Here is a 19,713-nt window from a genome sequence, read left to right as displayed (position 1 = left end):
CAGTGCAACATTAGCTTTGCATTAACATTTTAAGTTTTAGCTATAAAATAGAAAATAATAAAATAGCAATGGGAAGCTATTTTCATAACTGATCACTTTTATATGACTTCCTGAAGCACGAACATCAATTATGCTCGCATGTCAAAACAATGTTGGCACACTGCCAGTGAAGATTCAGATCAGGGCCACTGATTTATTCATTTAGTCCTTTTTGGGAATTAGTGAAGGGTACAGTCAACTTTTGGTTGTTAAACGCAAATACAATACTATGAAGTATAATGAATTAAAAGCCAGCGTGTCTTTGTTGTACCTATAAGCAAAAGGGAAAATGTATTTATTTTAACTTGCTTCAGTTTGAGTCTGGAGTGAGCCACCTGTAAGGGTAGTACAGACTACCAATAGCAGCCAGGCAATCTCCTAAGAAATGGTGATTTCTAATTATCAAGGTATGATATAACAAGGTATGTACTCATTCAGAGGCCTTTATTTTGATTTCGCTCTCAAATATGTAATCGGTTTTATCAAGGAACCATGCAAAAAGTATGATGTTCTTGATAAAAATTGACATGGCTTTCAGTACTTTATGGCACAAATAACATTTCTTTTCCTCAGCTACTTGATAGTGCTTTTCGGGTTACAGCAGATTGGGTACTTCTTGCTGTGTAATACATTGTTGCATATGAAAAACCCCCATCAAAACAGGATATCCAAGGCAATCATTTATCTTATAAACATGAAAACATGGTACATACTCCTAAGTAAAGAGGATGGCCTTAGATGCCAGTGCTGGCTTAGAATCTTGCATCAGAATAAACAACAGTCCATTGGGAGGCTGTTTATTACATATTTATTAGAAACCTTGTCAATAAGTTACTTGGGCTTTTGATAATTCTGTATTCAGTTGCCAGGAGACTTGTGTTCCTGATGAGATAAAATGAACAGGAAATCCTCTATAGCCTTGTCACTTTTTTCACTAGTAAATAAAAATCAGAACCACCATTACAAAATACTAGCTACTGTAAACAGAAGAGAGAAAAAAGACAAGCATTGCATATTTTAAATAAAGCAACATACAGCCCTTTTTGCCCTCTCCAATTATAAGATGATAAAAGATCACTTTTATAAAGTAGAATGACCGGATTCTGTGGAACGTGGCTGTTTTGGCTCCAAGGTATTTGTAGCGTTATAGTATCAGAGCCAGGATACAGCTGCCTTGTGACTAAGATGTCGTTCACTGAATAAGTGCTATCCAATCCCTCGACGTCACCAGACATCTGTTTCCTGTTTTCATTCTTTCTTTCACTGTTATCATTTTATCCAAGTTGCCCTTTCACCTGAAAATCATTTAGAAACCTACAGAAACCAGCGCGTGCACGCGTGCGTATATCAAAGAAGTTGATTTAGAAAAAAAAATTGCTGAGAGTAGTTTGTTCATTTTAATACAAAGAGCAGGAGTGGAAACAAAGTTGCCTTCCCCCCTCTTCTCCTCCCAAAAATACACAATGATACATAAACACTTTTGTCTTCTGGTCTTCACTAATATGACTAACTTCCTTCTTTGCTTCCAGTTAAGTAGCTTTCCTGTTGAGCACCACCACCTCCACAAAATACAATTGTGAATCGATTCATAAAAACAGAAACATTATGGCACAAATAAGGGAAGGCAATAAATACTCTTCCCCCCCTCCAACTCCTTCCCAAATGGAGGCAGTAGTATTGTAATAACAAAAAGAAAAAACCAAGTAGTTTAAAAAAAAAATAATATTGCTTGTCATTTAAGTTTCCAAACCAACAATCATCAGGATACAGAACAGGATACATCTAAAGTGAGAAAGTTATTTACTTCACATTCAAGTTAACACTAGCTATACTTTTTTTGGCACACTGTATTATTCTTAATGTGCCAAAAAAAGTGTTGTGCACCTTATAAAACATGAATGTTAATGCCACTAAGAGCAAATTCCTGCTATTCACAATCCAATTTTATATTGGTGTTGTTTTGCTATGTTTCACCTATACTTAAACCACAAGTTAGGAGAATGACCATTACTGATAGCATCTAACACACATTAACAACAGACAATAGAAACTGAAGAGTAAGTGGTCAAAAATTACTGACTTTCCATTGTTAATCTCTGGATTTGAGATTATTTAATCATCAAGGAATAAAAGACTTGTTTTATTTTGTTTTGTGATTACAGATGCTCATATTAATTGACAAGGCAGTTTGTTGAGCGAAGCAAAAATCTGGCCTGGTTGACAAACACCAACAAAAAATTCATCCACTTCTTGTTATTCTCTGAAAGAAAAAGAAGATATTTTTTATTTTTTTTCTCCTCCCCCCCAGGCATAAAAGTGAAATACAGGTGTTATACAACAGAAGCAGGAGATTGGCATTCAGAGGGCTTTCCCTAAGAGATAGGATGGTTTGGCAGCTACAGGAAATTATAAGTAGCATTTTCAAAGGTACATGAAAATTAGAAAGCAAGACTTAGTCTTGTGTGCTGGTCTTCCGTACTGTTTCCTGCATCCTAATAAACAAAGTATCACTATTTTAAAGCCAAATCCAGCTTCCATTGAAGTTCATGTAATTGTGAAGCATCTCATTAACTTCTGAGGAGTCAGATCAAGTTCTGACAGATTAACTTAGTCTCCTCTCTCATCTTTCAATTTACTGCTTGGTTCATGATCCCAAATGCCCAACCCTAAGTTCCCATATGAAACCTAGAATATTCTTGCACAGTAACAATATAGTATTTTGGAGAGATTGATGAAAGAAATATTTGTTGGAAAACATTTTTCAAGATTGTATCAAGTTGATGTGATTAAAACACTTTCACATAAAAATAATTTGTTCATAACTTTTCACAACATCTAAATTCGTTTGTCCACTGTCACATACACAACCTGTCATCAAGCTGAAAACTGAACCCTAATTGTGTACTTTATCCATGATGTCCCCATCCCTCACGATCTACTGTCACTGTCTAATATTCATTGACTCTGGATTCTGCTATGCATTTTTATTAACGACATCACATTTGTGTCTGGACAAGTTTTAAATTCTGTCTGAATAATAAAAGCCATTGATTTGAGATAGCTTTTTTTTAAAAAAAATTTAAAGTTCCTTTAAACTGCGCATCCTGTCTTTCTCAATTCCATCTGAAGGAATATGACAAAGACCAAGACCTCTCAAGCTCTACTGCTACTGATGACAGTGGCAAAATCCAAAAAGCTGCTATGGAATTGTAGAGGTTAATGAATTCTTCTGTACTTTGTTATTTCTGGTTGGTTTTAATTTTCCCCCATCCAAAAATAGATGGTCTACCTCTTAGAGGTATTCAAGATAGCATTGTATTTTATGTTGTAGAAAATGGTATGTAACACGACTGTAAACCTAGTATTAGTTTTGTACATCCATGTTTCCAATTTAAAATTGAAGGGGAAAAAATATAAATGAATTATTAGGTCAAGTTACTCTTTGGAATCATCCTCTGAAATAAAAGCAACATCAAAATATTTTATCTGAAAAAAAAAAAAAAAAACAAAACTGGCAAATCATTGAAAGAGAAAGTGCCCGAATACACACTTTATGTCAGATTCCACACTGTTTCCAAATGTTAAGACTTTTCGCACACAGTATTGTGACAATAAAAAAAGTTGAGAGCTACACCAGAAGACTACATAAACAAAAATTTATGTTTTGTCTAGTATAACAGGAGTCTTAAAAAAAACAAACACCACTTTGGATCCATTATTTCATACCCAGATGTTTCCTGTGCACCTGCAGTTGTCTCGAGTTCCGAATTCATGAGCTATAGTATTTTAACAGCTTCTCATCAGTCGGTTTTAGAATTTTCTTGTCTGCCATGTTTACGATCCATCCTGGAGCAAGACCAAAAAATATCTGTCTAGGATCCTTGCGCATGCTTAACATTTTGAAGAGTTCATCCTTACTTATGTCTGGTAAGACATAACCGTATTTCTTGGCAAGTTCAAGCCTGGCTTCTGCAACCTTGGATGGATCTGCCAAGTACCCACGATTCCTGGCGTCTGTGTAGTAACGGACTAGATCTTCAGGTGGAAGCATTCGCTTTGGAATAGGCTGGCCACGCAGAAAAAATGCTCCTGGCTTACATAAAATTTCTGTGGGCAAACATGAGAGAAAATTAGATCCTTTATAATACATATTTAAAGACATTAAGTGACACCTTCTTATTTAGTATTTTGTGCTAAATAAATTATTAAACTCTTGTTAAAAAGTATCAAGCAAAATAAACAAATCTTAAGAATATTCTTGTTCAGAATGAGATAGTGTTTTACAAGTTTCGCGTAACCAAACAAACAATTCTCTTTTAACTGATATTTATAGTGACAGTCTGAATCAATCATTACTTTTATACATTGAGAATGCCTACTTTGGAAAGATACAGTAACTAAGGTAGATGACGCCACTTATTTAAAGGCCTGACTTCCAGGTTAGAAGCAGTACATTTGCACGGCTATTTACAGTGTACCAACAAATGTCAAATGTAAGTATTTTAAAAAAAGAATCAATTGCATGTGCACCTATTTAGTCATTTCTGAAACTTCTCTCTCCTCCTCAAGTTTTATTGAGTTTGGCAAATTGCATTCCAGATCCTTTTAACCTTAATATTTTGATTATTTTCTGGATTGGAAAAAATAAATTGTATCACTCCAGGACAACGTATTTTGCACACTCAAAATGTCTATTCCTCTTGTTCTCAGCTTCATTCACACATGAAAGCTCCATTATTGTCAATAAAAACTGCATGAATGAATATTAGGCAGGATGCAGCCTCAAGCAAAGCAAAGCCTCATTCTCCAGTGAAAGTGTTCTGAAAACAATAGCCATTTTAACTAGAACGATTCTAAGCTTCTGTAACTTAGTTATTTCCTCACTTTAACTGGAAACATATTTTAAATTAAAAATATAAACATCCACAGTGTTTTTTAAAATCTGATTTTTTTCCTGAATTTTCTTATGGTTATTAAATGTGTGAGAAAGTTACAAGACAGAAATTCAAAGAAACGATCTTTTATTAGTTCCTCTGTTTACAAAGCTACCTGGATTTGATGTCTTTAACTGGCTGTTTGGTAAATGACTACTAGCACCAGTAGGGCTAAACAGGTGAATGGTTAAAAAAGCAAAACTGAGGATGCATTACAGTTCAACATTTGTATAACAATGTGTTGTTGAAGCTTTTAGAATAGGAGATGTTTTTTCCAGTAAGAACTACGTTTGAAACTTTGATTTGGATCATTTAATTTTCACACATTAAAAAAAAAAAAAGTCAGAAGTTAAGAAGAAATTCTTACCCAAACTCCTTGGATCGTAGAATGATGTTGTTACAACACCACCATTTTTTTCTATGGCTGCAACTGCTAATTCAGATACCCTCTGCACTTCAATATTTACTTTTGCTGAAAAGATATCAGCACCCTGTAAATCAATACATATTAGAGTAACATTAAAATAAGTATTTTAAGACATATATGTATTCTTCTCTGAAAAGTTGTAAGAAACATTAAACCTCGCAAAATATTATGATTTGTCTGTTCCCAGCACCAAGATGGGTAACCATTTTGCTCTCACTCGGTCACCTCAGTTGAATGAAAAAAAAGTTTAACTGTCCAAAATACTCATACATTTCTTTCAGTACATTCTAGTCTTCTGTTGTAAAATACTTGTTTGACTTTTCGTTATGTACTCCTTAACTATTATTTTTGTAGTCTCTCAGGTCTTAAAACATCATCCTGTTTTCTGGTTTGGTTTTTTTTTTGTGGAGTTTTTTTGGTTGGGTTTTTTTTTTTTTTTTGCTAACACACAGTGCCCTCTAGTGGATTTATTACCACAAAAATCCTACAGCAAATTTAGAAATGCTAAAGATGCTTCCAAAACAGCCTGCTATAGAAAAATTGAAACCCCAGGGCTTTACAATGCCTCAAGTAACAAGTGTCTTGTGTGCATACCTCCTCCACCAGCTGGACACCATAATCCCTTTTGAGAGGTTGCACTGTTACACCTCTGGCATTAATGAGCTGTGTTACGTCAATTGGTTGCGTGGGGTCAACTCTACCCAAATCAATCAGGTACTGCAGCCTCTGAAGACTGAGCGGTTGATACTGACGTCTGAGGCTGGGGAGAGGAAACAAAACCAAAGAAAACAATGAGAAATTTACAATTTTTCATTTTCAAAGTGAATCCAGGTTGGTAGCTTCACTGATACACTCAGAAAATCTGACAAAAAAAAAAAAAACAGTCAAAATCAAATATACGCACACACACAGATTTAGTCAAAGACTATCAGCCAAACCCTGTACATGCTCCTGCATAACTTGCCTATATCCAACAAGATTTTTCAGTCCATTACCGCTGTACTTGACACCTCACAAGTACCGAATGGAATCTTCCTCAAAACAGCACCAAGGGAGAGAAATATTGAGAAAATATGCATTAACCCATATCCCCAAAGGAAACTGGAATATTTTGTCAATAGCCACCAGCTTCAACAGAATCCACTTTTGCATTTAATAAAGTTTTAACTTTACTATACAAGCCAATCCTTAGAATAGCTTTCCTGATCCCAGTGTCTATGCCTACTGCATGTGATTTATGCAGATGCTCAAAACCTTCTCATACAATCAGTTTAACCACTGCTATTGGAAATCTGTGAGTGGTAACAGAAAAATTGAGAAGCTTATCTTTGTTATTGGCAAGCTAAGTAAGACAACAGAATTTGCGCTGTCAGTTCCTAACAGCAAAAGTTTGAAAACCGAGGAACACCACTGTACACAGAAAGAAAAGCGAGGTGAAGATAAACAGGCAGAGACATTGTTCAGCACACTCCCATCCTGCCACAATTGTGTCTTCTCAAGTGCATTTACCATGTTCACTAGAAAAACATTTACAAAAACCTGGCATTGAAAATTTGCCAACACTGAAAAGAAATTACAGAGTACTTTTGTTTCCACATGCTGTCAGATGCTGTTGAAAACAGCAAGAACCTAATAAATTCACCTAATAAAACCTAATACCTAATAAAAACACTGCAGAAATTCGGACTATTGCTGTTGGTTATTCATGAATGTGTGACAACTGTTAACATAAGAAGCTCAGTGCCTGCATGCTGTATTCTGCATTCCTTAGTGGGACTGCAGATCTACACCATGTCTTCAGCTACCAACAGTGCTTCTCATTTACTCTTATAATAAGTAAAGCAAACAGGAGGAAATGTCAGTACTTGGAAATATAGTTTGAATCACACTTCAAAACCAGTAAGACTGACAGAGAAAACCTTTGATAATCAGGACAGGTCTGTAGGTTATACTGCATGCATAAAGAATGGAAATATAAAAAATGCACAGCTATTTTATGAAGCTATAACATCAAAATAAACAAAATCAAACTAAGTTTAACAATTCAGAAATAAATTCACATAAGTCCTTTCATTCTTGAACTGTCTGCTCGGTGTGGCACCTTTTTCTGTTACTACTGCCTATAGCAATTTCTGTATCCATACAATGCTTTCATGACCATACCTAAAAGCAACAAAATGGTTAGTGACCAAGGCAACATACATGCTGCCTTAGGAAACAAAACCAGCTTTAAACAACAAACAAACAAATATTTGTAATTGCCAATATAGTGAAGGAAATGAGTAAAACACTGGCATACAGACCTCCAGCTAAGAACAGTGACTGGTTAGAGGAATCATTTTAAACGCTAAAAAGCTGAAAGAAGGACAAGGCACAAAGAAGCACAATGTGGAAGGGGCACTAAAGTGTCAAACAAGGCAGAATGTCTGAGGAGAAAAATTGTGAGAGATGAATTAACAGCTTCATCCAAGAGACTTAATATTAAAGAGCTTGTTGAGATTCTAGGTGGAACAGATGGAGTGCAGACAAAGAATGAAGTGTTGCAGGGCTAAAAAAGTAGTCATGAAGAGAAGCAGAATTGCTTGGCTAGGAGCAGATCAGAGCTTAAGGTGAATAAAGCTGAAAAATAACAAAGCAAGGCTTTGGATTACACTTCCATGCTTAACACCCTCACCCGAGTTAATGGGACTGTTCCCAGTCAGTTCAATAGGTTATCTGCTGTGCAGACAAGCAAAGGGAGAAACAACCATGTCTGGAGGAGGGGTCTGAGAGGAGACACGCACTCAGCTGTAGGAAAAAGGGTAACCTGCTACATATGAGGGATTATGCAAACAAAAGGGCAAATAACCAGAGCTGTAAAACAACAGAAAATAAAAGAATTCATTTAAAAAATAATCTCACAAGAAATTAGAGAGTCTGCTGGTAAGGAAGCTAACAATCTGAGAGGAATGTCTACTATGCCTGTTCTGGCATATTAGATTCTGGCTTCAGAAGAAAGATCAAGAAAAGCAGACAATGATTAATATCTGAGTAAATATGAAGAAACTTACCTATGTCCATCATTAAACCCATATTTTGGTATGACCAAGTAAAACGGAGTCTGACCACCCTCAAAGCCTAATCGGGGGCGATTTCCTCTTTGTCTTTCTCCTTTGTGACCTCGACCACACTTCCTACCTCCATATCTTCCACGGCCACGTCTTTTCTCCTTGAAAACAATCAATGATACATTTAGTCAACTACTTTGGAGATCAGCATCTATAAAACATAAGATTTCAGACATAAACAACTGAGCAAAATGCTGATTCTTGAGGAAAGAGATAGCTCTTTTCAAGGTAAAAAATAGTCAGAAAAGCAGTTAACGTGATTTTTGCAGAGCACAGCTCTAGACAGGCACCACAAATAGTCTGAAAGTTTACAGGAAGACATAGTGTGATAAAAGGAATACTAGTATTTAATCCTACTTCTTCCACTCTGTACTTCCCAAGTTAGAGAATTTTCCTGAATTAACTATTGATATTTCCTCCTATTTCATGAGAAAGTTGATCAGTGCTCCAACACTAACAATGAAAAAAGAAATTTGAAAAGAAGAAAAAAAAAAAATCAATTCTACTTCAAGGGACAGGGGAACAAACTATATATGCTACACACACACAGAATTCTTTTCATGGACTCAGACTTTCTGAAGAGTCTGCAACTGTTGCAATTTCTACTGACTACAAATCAAAAGAAGACTGTATTTTAAACCTTTTTTTTTTTTTAATTAAGACTGTAATACTAAGCTGTTAGTTTCCTGAGCACTTTAAATTAGCATTACAGCCATAAGTAGCAGTTCAGCAATCTTCTTGCACTCACCTCCTATTTGTGCCAGCAGAAGCACTTGCATGGCTAAATGATGAATGGGATCAGAGAGATAAGCAAAAGGAAAATTTTTGTTTGTTTGTTTTAAATAAAATCTAGGTCAGTTGCAACACTCAGTACAATTCATGTGTGTGCAAATATCCATAGGATTACAAAACAGGCAGTAAGCAAGGGTGGCAATGAGCAGCTGGGGGTGACTGCTATTAAAGGAAGCAGTGCCAGCTCACTGGCCTAACAAAGTTTTCTGTGTAAGGTGACTTCATTTAATTAATATACTGAAGAATTTGCAGCACTGAGGCTCACTTTGACTTTTTTCATGCTCTGTCAGGGATGACAGAGCCACAAGCTTCAGGATCCTTACTGCCGTGCTGCACGGGATAGAGTTCAGTGTTCAGCTCCAAGAGGCTGTGCACCCTTTGATAGATCCATTTGATCTTACAAAGTTTTTCCCATTTAAGCAAACATTCATTAGAGTGTGAACGCATGTGGAAGGAGCAATGTCATGTCCTTAACTAGTCTCATATCTGTACAACACAATTCACAATTTGCTATTTTCCATTGTGTTCCTCAGTGTGAATCAGTCAGGCTGGGAGACATGTAAAGCAACACATTCTAAACAGTATTTGTACTGCTTATAAGCTAACTTGGGTTAAGTCACAGCATAGTCACTGTTGGATAAATAATAATGCAAATAATTCGTTATTAAAGGGACGGCAGTAAGCCTCTTCAATTTCTCATTTTTTTTATTCAACATTTAGAGAGCCAAACTTTGAGCACCCCTAATCTTACAAATCACTCTATGCAGTTAGACTGCAGCACAGAGTATTGAGTAAAACTCAGGTCTGAAAACTGCTCATTACATCATGGTACTTGATTATTAGCCTAACATCATAAAGACATAAAATTTGATGTTTCACACTCTTTATTGTGTTTGTAAGTTTTCCAAAGTTATGTAGCACTGAAATGCTACTGAAATATTAGTATAAAAGTCAGTATGGACATGCAGTAAAAAAAATAATAAATGCATTAATGTATTTGGAACATTGTCTGACCTAAGATGCACATCTTACCTGTATTAATACTAAATAGTATAGAGTTCAAGTGCAGCTTTATGCTAGACTAGACTATCCCTGCCACCAAAGGAAGCCGACTTGTCCCCAGCCCACACGCTATGCTTCTTTTACTCACAGAACCTCTTGTGCTGACATAAGCAGTTGTGTTGCTCTGCGTTGGGCAGGTCAAGGAATTAAACTAGATGAAAACTAACTTTTGTGTAACTAATTTTCAGCTGGTTTAGTTCCCTGCTCTGGCTGACTGCACAACATCTAGCAGCAGTACAAAATAAACGAAAAAAAGCAGGTGCGAGCAACTGGAGACAGAGGGAGGGGACAGCCGGCCCACCCTTTCTGGCAGTTGCCTGTACACACACCAGATTATGCGGCGACTTTAGTTAACACAAATACACCAACAATATCTGGTCACAAATGTATCATTACATTGACCAGACTTCAGATTGTCAGAGGAGCCCATCAAAACTTTTTTTTTACTGCAACTTGTTTGTGAGGTCAAATGCTCTTAAATCGGCTTATTTGAGAACTTCATTAATCACAGAATAAGGTTATCAGACACCAGAAGAAAAAATATTAGAGAAACAGAGCTGAGGTCACTTGTACAAACTCTAACTGAAGGCAAACAGTTGCAGTAACATGGGGAAAAAATGCTCCTTTCCTAGATGGAGTCATAAGTTACTTGTTAAAGACACAATGAGCATACAAAAATCTCTGATTTCAAGATTTAAAAAAAAAAAAAAAAAAAAAAAGTGTTTTCCCAAACATAACAGCTACCTTCCAAAACAAAAAATCCTGAGAACAAACACTGGTAGGAAAGTTCTAATAAACCTCAAGTTCAGACTATTTCACAACTTCTGGTTGCTAAGCCCAAAAATACCGTTTTGGAGCTTGGATTACTTTGAAAGACCTTAAGAATCACCACTCCAGTCCTGTACAGGACTGCTTCTTCCAGCTCTGCTTGACCCTGGCCAAGATGGGCATTCACAGCTCTGAGTGAAGTAAGTAACTTGACGGGGGGGGGGGGGGGGGGGGAGAAATTTCCATTCTCTTGTGTTGTCACAGGTCTAACGGGTTACAGCTATACAGTACTCACCAGCACTGTAGGCATCTCTAGATCTCTAGGGAGCCTTGAGCACTGACAGGGAAGTGCTGCTTGGTGCTCCCTGTCAGTTCTCTATTCTTATGACTTTAGCCCTTGAAGTTCTCCCCCCGTTCACTGATATTTCCCTCAAACCAGGTGGGTTTCTTCCTGGTTTCTTTTCTTTACTCCTCTATTACTTTGCAAAGAGACAGAAAGCAATAGTAACAAGAAGTGCTGGCTGGCATCACATTCCTTTTCTTTTTAAGCCTTTTAACCTTCCCTTTTCAAATATATCATTCCATCCCATAAACAGTAATCCATTCTTTTTTACTATGTCTGCCAGTCCCCAACGATGGCCCTAGGGTTGTGCTAGGGCGATTCATCAGCCAGTTTTCTGTGGGGATGGCCACACACACCGGCTACAAAACATGCAAAGGGCAAGAACAGGACCACCACACACAACACTGCCAACAACCCCTCAGCCTTCCCACGCCTATTCTGGCGAGGCCGCTCTCCTGGACGTGCCGCAGCCTCCTCAAAGATCTTCTGACAGCCCTCGAGGCAATCGCCACCAAGGCCGGGTGTGCCCGCTGCTGAGGCAGAGTCCCATCGCCGCAGGGAAAGCATGCCCGCGATCCACCCGAAAAAGCCGCAGGCACTCACCCGCTTTTTGGAACCTGGGCTGGGCCTTAGATTGGCCAGACTGACCCTGGGCAGAGACCGCAGCAGCTCCAGAGCCTTGCTCCCGCCATTCCCGCTCATGTCCGCTCACCTCCCAAGGGCGGCAGCGGCACTCCCCTCGGCGAGCTGCTTTACGGCAGAGCCGTAAACCGCGCCTCCCGTGCCTTCCCAGCAGTGTCGCGCAGCCTCCCTCGCCGGCGAGGAGGGGCGGAAACGTGCATTAGTATTCGAGACTTCCCGTGTACTGCTGCAGTACTTGACCACTTTTATTATTTTAATCTAAAAAGTGGACCTACTGGAAAAAGATAGAGCAGTTTCAATCGGTATATGGGTCTGGCGGGAGGTTAGCCGCCCTCTGGCGCAGGGGGTGCAGGGTGTAGTTTCACCGTAGTGACGAACAGCATGAGGTAAGCTGCCGCGGAGACGTCACAGAGCAGAAAAGCCAGTTCCCGTTGTGACAGTCACCCGGTACTTCTCGGTGTAATAGCCCGCTTTCAGTCCTGAAACGTTTGCTTGACCAAAATCACCTTCCATGTTGAACGGCTGCTTCAGATTATGTCCTGGAGAAAAGGTCACGCCACGGCTCAGTCCCTTCTGAGAGTAAATAAGGGTGAAATGGAAATCACATTGCAGAAATTTGTCAGTTTCAGTATGAAATCTGTATAGCTTAGAGTCACAGAATCATCGTATGGTTTGGGTTGGAAGGGACCTTAAAGATCATCGAGTTCCAACCCCCCTGCCATAAGCAGGGACACCTCCCACTAGACCAGGTTGCTCAAAGCCCCATCCAGCCTGGCCTTGAACACCTCCAGGGGTGAATACTTGAACACTCCCTGATAAAGAGTCCCTCCCCATCTTTCCTGTAGGTCCCCTTTAGGTACTGGAAGGCTAATATAAGGTCTCCCTGGAGCCTTCTCTTCTCCAGGCTGAACAGCCCCAACTCTCAGCTTGTCCTCATAGGAGAGGTACTCCAGACCTTGGATCATCTTTGTGGCCCTCCTCTGAACCTGCTCCAACAGGTCCACATCCTTCTTGTGCTGAGGGCTTCAGCACTGGACACAGGGCTCCAGCTGTGGTCTCACCAGAGCAGAGCAGAGGGGCAGAATCCCCTCCCTCGCCCTGCTGGCCACGCTTCTTTTGATGCAGCCCAGGATGCAGTTAGCTTTCTGGGCTGTGAGCACACATTGACAGCTCCTGTTGAGCTTCTCATCAACCAACACCCCCAAGTCCTTTTCCTCAGGGCTGCTCTCAATCTATTCTCCACCCAGCCTGTATTTGTGCTTGGGACTGCCCAAACCCCGGTGCAGGACCCTGCACTTGGCCTTGTTGAACTTCATGAGGTTGGCATGGGCCCACCTCTCGAGCTTCTTACCCCCTTAAAAAAAAATTAATAAAAAATCACAATGAAATGCTAGTATGGACCAACTGTCTCATCTAAGTCCATTTCAGTCACTAGGATAGGGAAAAATACATAGTATAAAGCACGCTTTGCTTTGTAAAGCTCTCACTACTTTAATCAGAACCTTGAATTTAGGTAGAAAAATGTCACTTGTATGATAAGATACCAAAACACAAAAAGCTACCTGTAAGAATAACCCAATTTTAGCAGTAACAGGCATCCCCTGGCATAATACATAAACACTATGTATCAAAGCAGCCTAACAATCATGGCAAAAGAGGCTGCATGCTTAGTGTTACACAGTTGGCGCAAAGGCTTCTCCAACATTATTTTACGCAGCCATGCTGATAGAAATATTAACGTTGTCGAGCAAAAGCTTTGTGAAAAAAACATCCCTGCCTGGTATGGAACAAGCCAGTGGGAACGATGTGAAAGAAGTGTAGCGTGCATCCAGCTGCTGTTTGAGCTGCCTAAAAAGCATCCATGTTAGCCAGATACCACCCAGCAAATACAATGAGTAGATTGACTTTCTGGGAGGAAATATCTGACAAAGATGTATGGAATAGAAGACAAAGAACAAAGTATTTCATTTTGATAAAAATGTGTTTGCCATACTTACTCAGAGCTGGTCTAAGTATTCAGAATGGACTGGAATGATCCAGTTATTTCAATACGGAGTGCTTGAATAGCCCAATACATTTCAAGATGAATGAGAACCATTGACTCTTTGGCTGTAAACCAAGAGATTTAATTTGGTGATGAAGGCATCTGATCTGATGAGGACAAATGAGTTCTGTCCAACGATGCTGTTTGCTGGTTTTCCCGTTTCCCATGACTTACTATTTTAATATTTACCTCTTTAAGAATACTGTAATTTCCCTAAGCCTGATAATACAGCATAAAAATGATTTTTTACAGGAAACAAACTATTGACATGTACAAATTATACTAGAAAAGTGCAATATCATCTGGCAGGTATATCTGGCTATTTGAAAGGTGGTTTTAAAGGTGAAAGACAGTTCAAACTCTTTGAAACCACTGGAAAGCCAAAGACAGAACCAGCTGTGCAGAGCCTGTCTTTTAAACAGCGCATGCAGACTTGCCGCTCCACAGCGCACCGGGCTTCTGCCGGGCTTCCCCTGAGGAGTTTCCCCTACCAGGCGTTTAACTGCCGCCGGCCTACCCCAGCCCAGGCCGCAGTCCACGCCGCCGGCGCCTCTCACACACGCAGCAGGCGGGCCCGGGAAGGCACGTACAAGGCCGAAAGCAGGGGCCAAAGATCGCTGCGGCTGTTCCGCGGAGGCCCCGTTAATCTTTTACCTCACAGCCGCCCGTTCACGGGCAGGCGACAGCGGCTCCCCTCAGCCGCGCGGCCGCCTCCGGGCCCGCCCTCACCTCGCGCCCCGGCGGCAGCCAATCGGCTCCGGGGATGGCCTGGCGGGGGGGGCGCTGCCCGGGAGTGGGGCGGCGGCGGCGGCGCGCTCCGGTGCGCGGGGGGCTGTGGGCGCCAGGGCCGCTCCTCCGCCCCCGGCTGCCGCAGCGGACCCCGTTGCCGCCCGCCCGCGCCCCTCCCACCCCACCCCGACGCCCGCCCCCCTTCCCCCGCCCTCCTGGCCCGGAGCCCGCCCCGCCTCCCCGCTCCTGGCCGGTGTCCCGCTGGCCGCCTCGCAGCCCGGTGTATGTGCGGCAACAACATGTCGGCGCCGCTCCCCGCCATCGTCCCGGCCGCCAGGAAGGCGACGGCTGCCGTGAGTGCTGGGTCGGGGCGGGGGAGGGGGAGCGGCGGGCAGGGGTCCGTCCTGGCGGGCGGTGGCCCCGCGCCCCGCTTTGTTCTCCGCTGCGGCCTCGGCCCCGGCCCCGGGTGGAGGACGGCCGCAGCGGCCCCTCGGCCTGGGGGCGACGCCGCCGTCAGGCCCGGTCCGCCTGCTCGGTGTGAGGGGGAATGGCGGGGCGGCCCGGGCCAGGCAGGTGGACGGGTCTGTCCCGTTACTTTCCTGTCAGAGCCGGGCGGGGGTCCCGCTGCCTTCGCGGTTGGAGTGGGCGCCGGGCGAGGGGAAGGTCACGGGTGTCCGGGCGGGGTTGGGGACGGCGGCGCCGAGCGGCGGCCCGGGGCGGGGCGCGCCCGCTGATGGCGACGGGGAGGCTCCGGGCGGGAAGTGAACGGAGCGAGAGTTTTCTTCTGAGAAAGTCGTTGTCGTGCTCCGAACTGGGTGTGATCTCGTGTGGGCGTCTGTGGTACGTGGGTTTGGTGCGTTTACTGTTTAGTGATCTTACACGGCTATGTTCTTGTTTGTTTTTGTTCTTGTGTTTTGGTTTGTTTTGGTTTTTTTTTTTTTTTTTCTTCCCTTTAGGTCATTTTTCTTCATGGATTGGGAGATACCGGGTATGTATTAAGATCTATTAGAGACTTAATAGTTATTATAGTTTCAAATATAGGGCTGTGTGGTTTTAAGACATGAGCAGTTAAAAGTTACTTCTTATTTTCCCTTAATTGACTGCAGTAGCTAACAACGGATGAAACTTCATATATGCTGTAATGATGGTGACAACTATTTACATAAAATTTCCCTGCATAAGTCCTCAAACCCTTTTTCTTCTCTCTTTTCTATCACTTACCTAATTTGGTCTGAACGTGCTCCCTCTTTTGTTCTTGAGTCAGCCTTGGTGGAAAAAAGAGGTCTGTGGGTTTCTGATCTTTTGCTTTCCCGAGAGTGGGTTCCTGGTTATTCTAATGCTTGTCTAAATTTAGAGTTCTCTTTTTTCCCAGACTTGTGGATTGCAGGTTTGCTAGTAGGCGCAGTTAGGCCATGTCACGTTTCACACTTCAGTATGCCACACTTAGATTAAAATCTAGGCTTACTTGATTTATCTAGGCAAACTAATAAGTAGTCACCTTATGTAGTCACTTAATGTCTACAGATTTCTCTCTCTGAAATATGGTCTTCAGAGTCCCCCCAAAAACCCAAACAAGCTGTGAAATAACCTGTTTGCTTTGCTCCTGTTATTTCCACGTTTGAGTAGAAATGGAAAGACAGGGAATTTCTGGGAGGCATTCTGGGTGTGGTGTAATATTTCCATTTGAAACTTGTGTGTGCTGAGATATATACATACATTCAGTAAAGCCATTGAATTAACAATTTAGGAGTGTCTTGAAACCTTTTTTTGGCAGAAGACTTTAAAGGAATTGGCACTTAGATACTGAAAATAAGTAGCATGAATATTTTGTCTGTTGTGCACCCTTATGGGAACAAGTACTTTTTTTTTTTTTTTTTTAAATAATTCCATTTTGTTACCTGGAACTTGAATGTTGCCTGTAGATCGAAACTTGCAATGTTTAATACATAAACTTTTTCTGAAGAACTAAAACAAAAATCTGCTGTCAGAATTGAAACTTATGTAACCTGGACGCTTAGTGAGTTAAAAAGAGTCAAGTCCATGCACTTGGCAGTATTCTGCTAATGGAGATGATTGCTCTCATTTGTTGTGCTGACACACCACCTTGTTTGCATTATCCCTCTTCCTTTCTGCTGGTGGGACACAGCTGAGGCAGCGGTGCTTCCTGCATCTTGGCACCAAATGTTCAGCAAGTGATTACAGAGTCTTTTGAGTCTTTGGAATTTGAGTTCTTGCAAATAGGGTCGATGTTGGCCTTGGCAAGGGGAAAAAAAAAAAGGTTTGCTCTTTAACAGAAATTGTATGTCTTATACAAATGTGGTATTTCCATTTTGGTGACAAAGCTAACACACAGTCCTCAAGCTTGCAAATGTACTGAGCATACTGGAATGTATGCATTAGCAAGTCAAAACACCTCTGTGGAAATATGGTGATTTAACTGTATTTTTTCCTCTCATCTCCTGCAGATTAGATGAGCTAAAACTGCCTTTGACATACTGCCATTTTTTTTCCCAAAATCCATAGTAATGACTCAAAAAAGAATTGTCTGAAGAGAGCTAATTAACAATTTTATAATTTCCCACAGTTTAAACTGACTTGTTCTACTTCACGTGAATTTTTAAATTGCTCACTTCAGTTTACCAACTGTATTTCTCTTACTGTAAGAAGTGTCTAACAGAGGTTATGTTCTTTTTCTCTCTTAGCTCCTATATAAATGGCACTTAAAGATTGGTACATACTTGCCAAAATCTGAACAAAAGGTACAAAATAGAGGATTGTTCTAAGGAGTCTGCATAAATGTGTATATGATGTTGCTTTCCAAATTTGTCAAATTAATCTTTATAGTTGGCTAAAAATTGTCCCCAAATTCTTATTTAACTATTTTTTCTCAGTTGTATTTCTCCTTTAGATTCTTATTTGGCCGTCTGTAATATCACACACAATTTGTTAATTGTATATATAAAAGTATTGGTAGCAAGTAGGCTGAGATATACAGCCAGTGTTTCAAATGTCTGTGCTGTCTGTGTGTTTGAAATGTCTTTAACTTTAGGTAGCATACATTAACTTTTCAGGATGATGTTAAAACTAAACCAAATACGCTTTTATGGCTTGTCTGCTGTTGGTCTGATTAGTTCAGCTGTGTCACTGATAAATTTGTTACAGGTGTTTTCTGCTTAGAATCAACTTTCCAGTATTTAGTTTAGTGTGTGAGTTAGGAGCACTGAATAATGAAAAAAATTAGGAAATACAGGTACTACTAAGTGTTCTAGAAAGCAAAGTGTGGGCACAGACAGTGGTTCTGCACAGGTTCAGATTTGGGTCCAGCTCAGTTCGTGTCTAGATGAGCCCTGGAGTGAGTCTTTCAGAGCTGTTTATTTAAATTATGCTTTCCAGTTTCCTGGTTCGTAGGAAGCTTGATAACTCATCTGCTGTGCAGATCTCGCGTTGTTCTGTGCATTCATACAGCACATGCTCGAGATTAAAAAGCTACCTGCAATGTGGGGTGTTGTTCAGGACTGCCTGAATCTGAGAGCATTTGAGCTCAGCTGAGCCAAAGTTAATAGGTCTGATAATTTAGTGAAGTTAGCTTAGATATCAGTTTGCTGTTCTCCCGCATCAAGAAATTTGGTTCAGAAAAAGCAAAGTTGGCTGTGGAAGAAGCTGCCTTAACTTTACAGGAGCAGCAAAGCAGCCTCTAGGCTAGAGCTGCTTGGAAGCAGAATACCTGTGTTCATAGTTGTAGCACCCCGGTTAATAAACCCAGCCAGATACAGAGCAGACTTTGCCTAGAGCCAAAGTGGCACTTCTGCAGCTGTGCCGCAACTATGGTAGTCAAATTAGATGAAGCGTCCTTGACTGTATATATGCAACAAATATTCAGAGGCAGAACAAACCTTTTAAGTTTAGTGCTGTATTCATAGCATACTGCACTTGATGTAAAAATTTTGTAGAAATGTGTTTATATTGGTCTAATTCGGCATATTTCATACTTTCTCTGTGCTATTACACCAACACAGAAATAAGAGTTAAGCCAAAACATAAATGCCATTTAATATATTTTTTTGTTAACAGGCATGGATGGTCAGAAGCGCTTGCAGGTATCAAAAGCCCCCATGTAAAATACATTTGCCCACATGCGTAAGTTTGTAACTTTTCTTGTTTTACATTTTTCTGTAGTTCCTTATTAAGGCACTTGGATGGACAATGAAGTCAAGTGGGATTTGTGTGTCTCTGCACCATGCTAAAATAATGTTCATGCTATTAAGTATTTTGTTATTTTTAGGAACTGCTCTGTGATTTACTTTATGGCAAAACTGCATTTTTATTCATACTTTGCTGTTATTGCTAATTCAGACTTAAAATATATTTGGAAAGTTTTATGTGCAAAGTTAGATTGTTTTGACTTTGTTTTCAGTGGATTGAGTTGTTTGTTGATTTTTTTTCCCCAAAAAACATTTGTTAAAAGCCAGTCTTAAGAAGGAAAGAAGGAGTTTTTGTTTTATCTTACTATTAAATATACTTTGTATTAGGTATGTGTACTTGTTAAACTCAGGTGCATGTATAGTAGATGAAATTTCCTTGTTACCTACAGCAAGTTTCAAAGATTCACAGGATATTTGTATTTTCAGCAAATAATGCAATTTGAGCTCTTTGTGCAATTTGAGAAGTGAAATATTCCCGAGCAGGGTCAGGAGTCAGTAAATAAAGCATTAAGATCTATCTAGTATTTACCTAATGATAGAATAACTAATTAAATATAATCTTGATTTATTTTAACACAAACTTCAGATTGTCTGTTTCTCCGATAGTCTTGGGAGATGTGGAGC

The 19,713-nt window shown here is 40.5% G+C and overlaps 1 protein-coding gene and 1 long non-coding RNA gene across 2 annotated transcripts; one reads left to right on the top strand and one right to left on the bottom strand.

Annotated features, from left to right (window-relative positions):
• Positions 1-830: 830 nt before the first annotated feature.
• On the bottom strand, positions 831-12,194 carry MRPL15 (mitochondrial ribosomal protein L15). Its single transcript, XM_082499137.1, has 6 exons — positions 12,076-12,194; positions 8,451-8,608; positions 5,995-6,160; positions 5,341-5,464; positions 3,766-4,146; positions 831-2,299 (listed from the first exon to the last, which is right to left on the bottom strand). The coding sequence occupies exons 1-5, from the start codon at positions 12,172-12,174 to the stop codon at positions 3,809-3,811; spliced, it is 885 nt and encodes a 294-aa protein (XP_082355263.1). The 5' UTR covers positions 12,175-12,194; the 3' UTR covers positions 831-2,299; positions 3,766-3,808.
• Positions 12,195-15,168: 2,974 nt separating this feature from the next.
• LOC309668941 lies at positions 15,169-19,025 on the top strand. Its single transcript, XR_014268874.1, has 3 exons — positions 15,169-15,240; positions 15,844-15,875; positions 18,959-19,025. It is a non-coding gene; the product is annotated as an uncharacterized lncRNA (long non-coding RNA).
• The last annotated feature ends 688 nt before the right edge of the window (positions 19,026-19,713 follow it).

The sequence above is a fragment of the Vanellus vanellus genome (assembly GCF_965231255.1).
Source record: "Vanellus vanellus genome assembly, chromosome: 2".
Lineage (NCBI taxonomy): Eukaryota > Metazoa > Chordata > Aves > Charadriiformes > Charadriidae > Vanellus > Vanellus vanellus.
Note: the sequence above shows the minus strand (reverse complement) of the source record. Positions and strands in the feature narration are given on the sequence as shown.

Coding starts and splice junctions, on each gene's coding strand:
- MRPL15 (XM_082499137.1), bottom strand. CDS start 12,174: ATGAGCGGGAATGGCGGGAGCAAGGCTCTGGAGCTGCTGCGGTCTCTG. Junction 5,465..5,994: donor GTGTCCAGCTGGTGGAGGAG/GTATGCACACAA, acceptor ATTGATTTACAG/GGTGCTGATATCTTTTCAGC. Junction 4,147..5,340: donor CTACGATCCAAGGAGTTTGG/GTAAGAATTTCT, acceptor GTTTGCCCACAG/AAATTTTATGTAAGCCAGGA.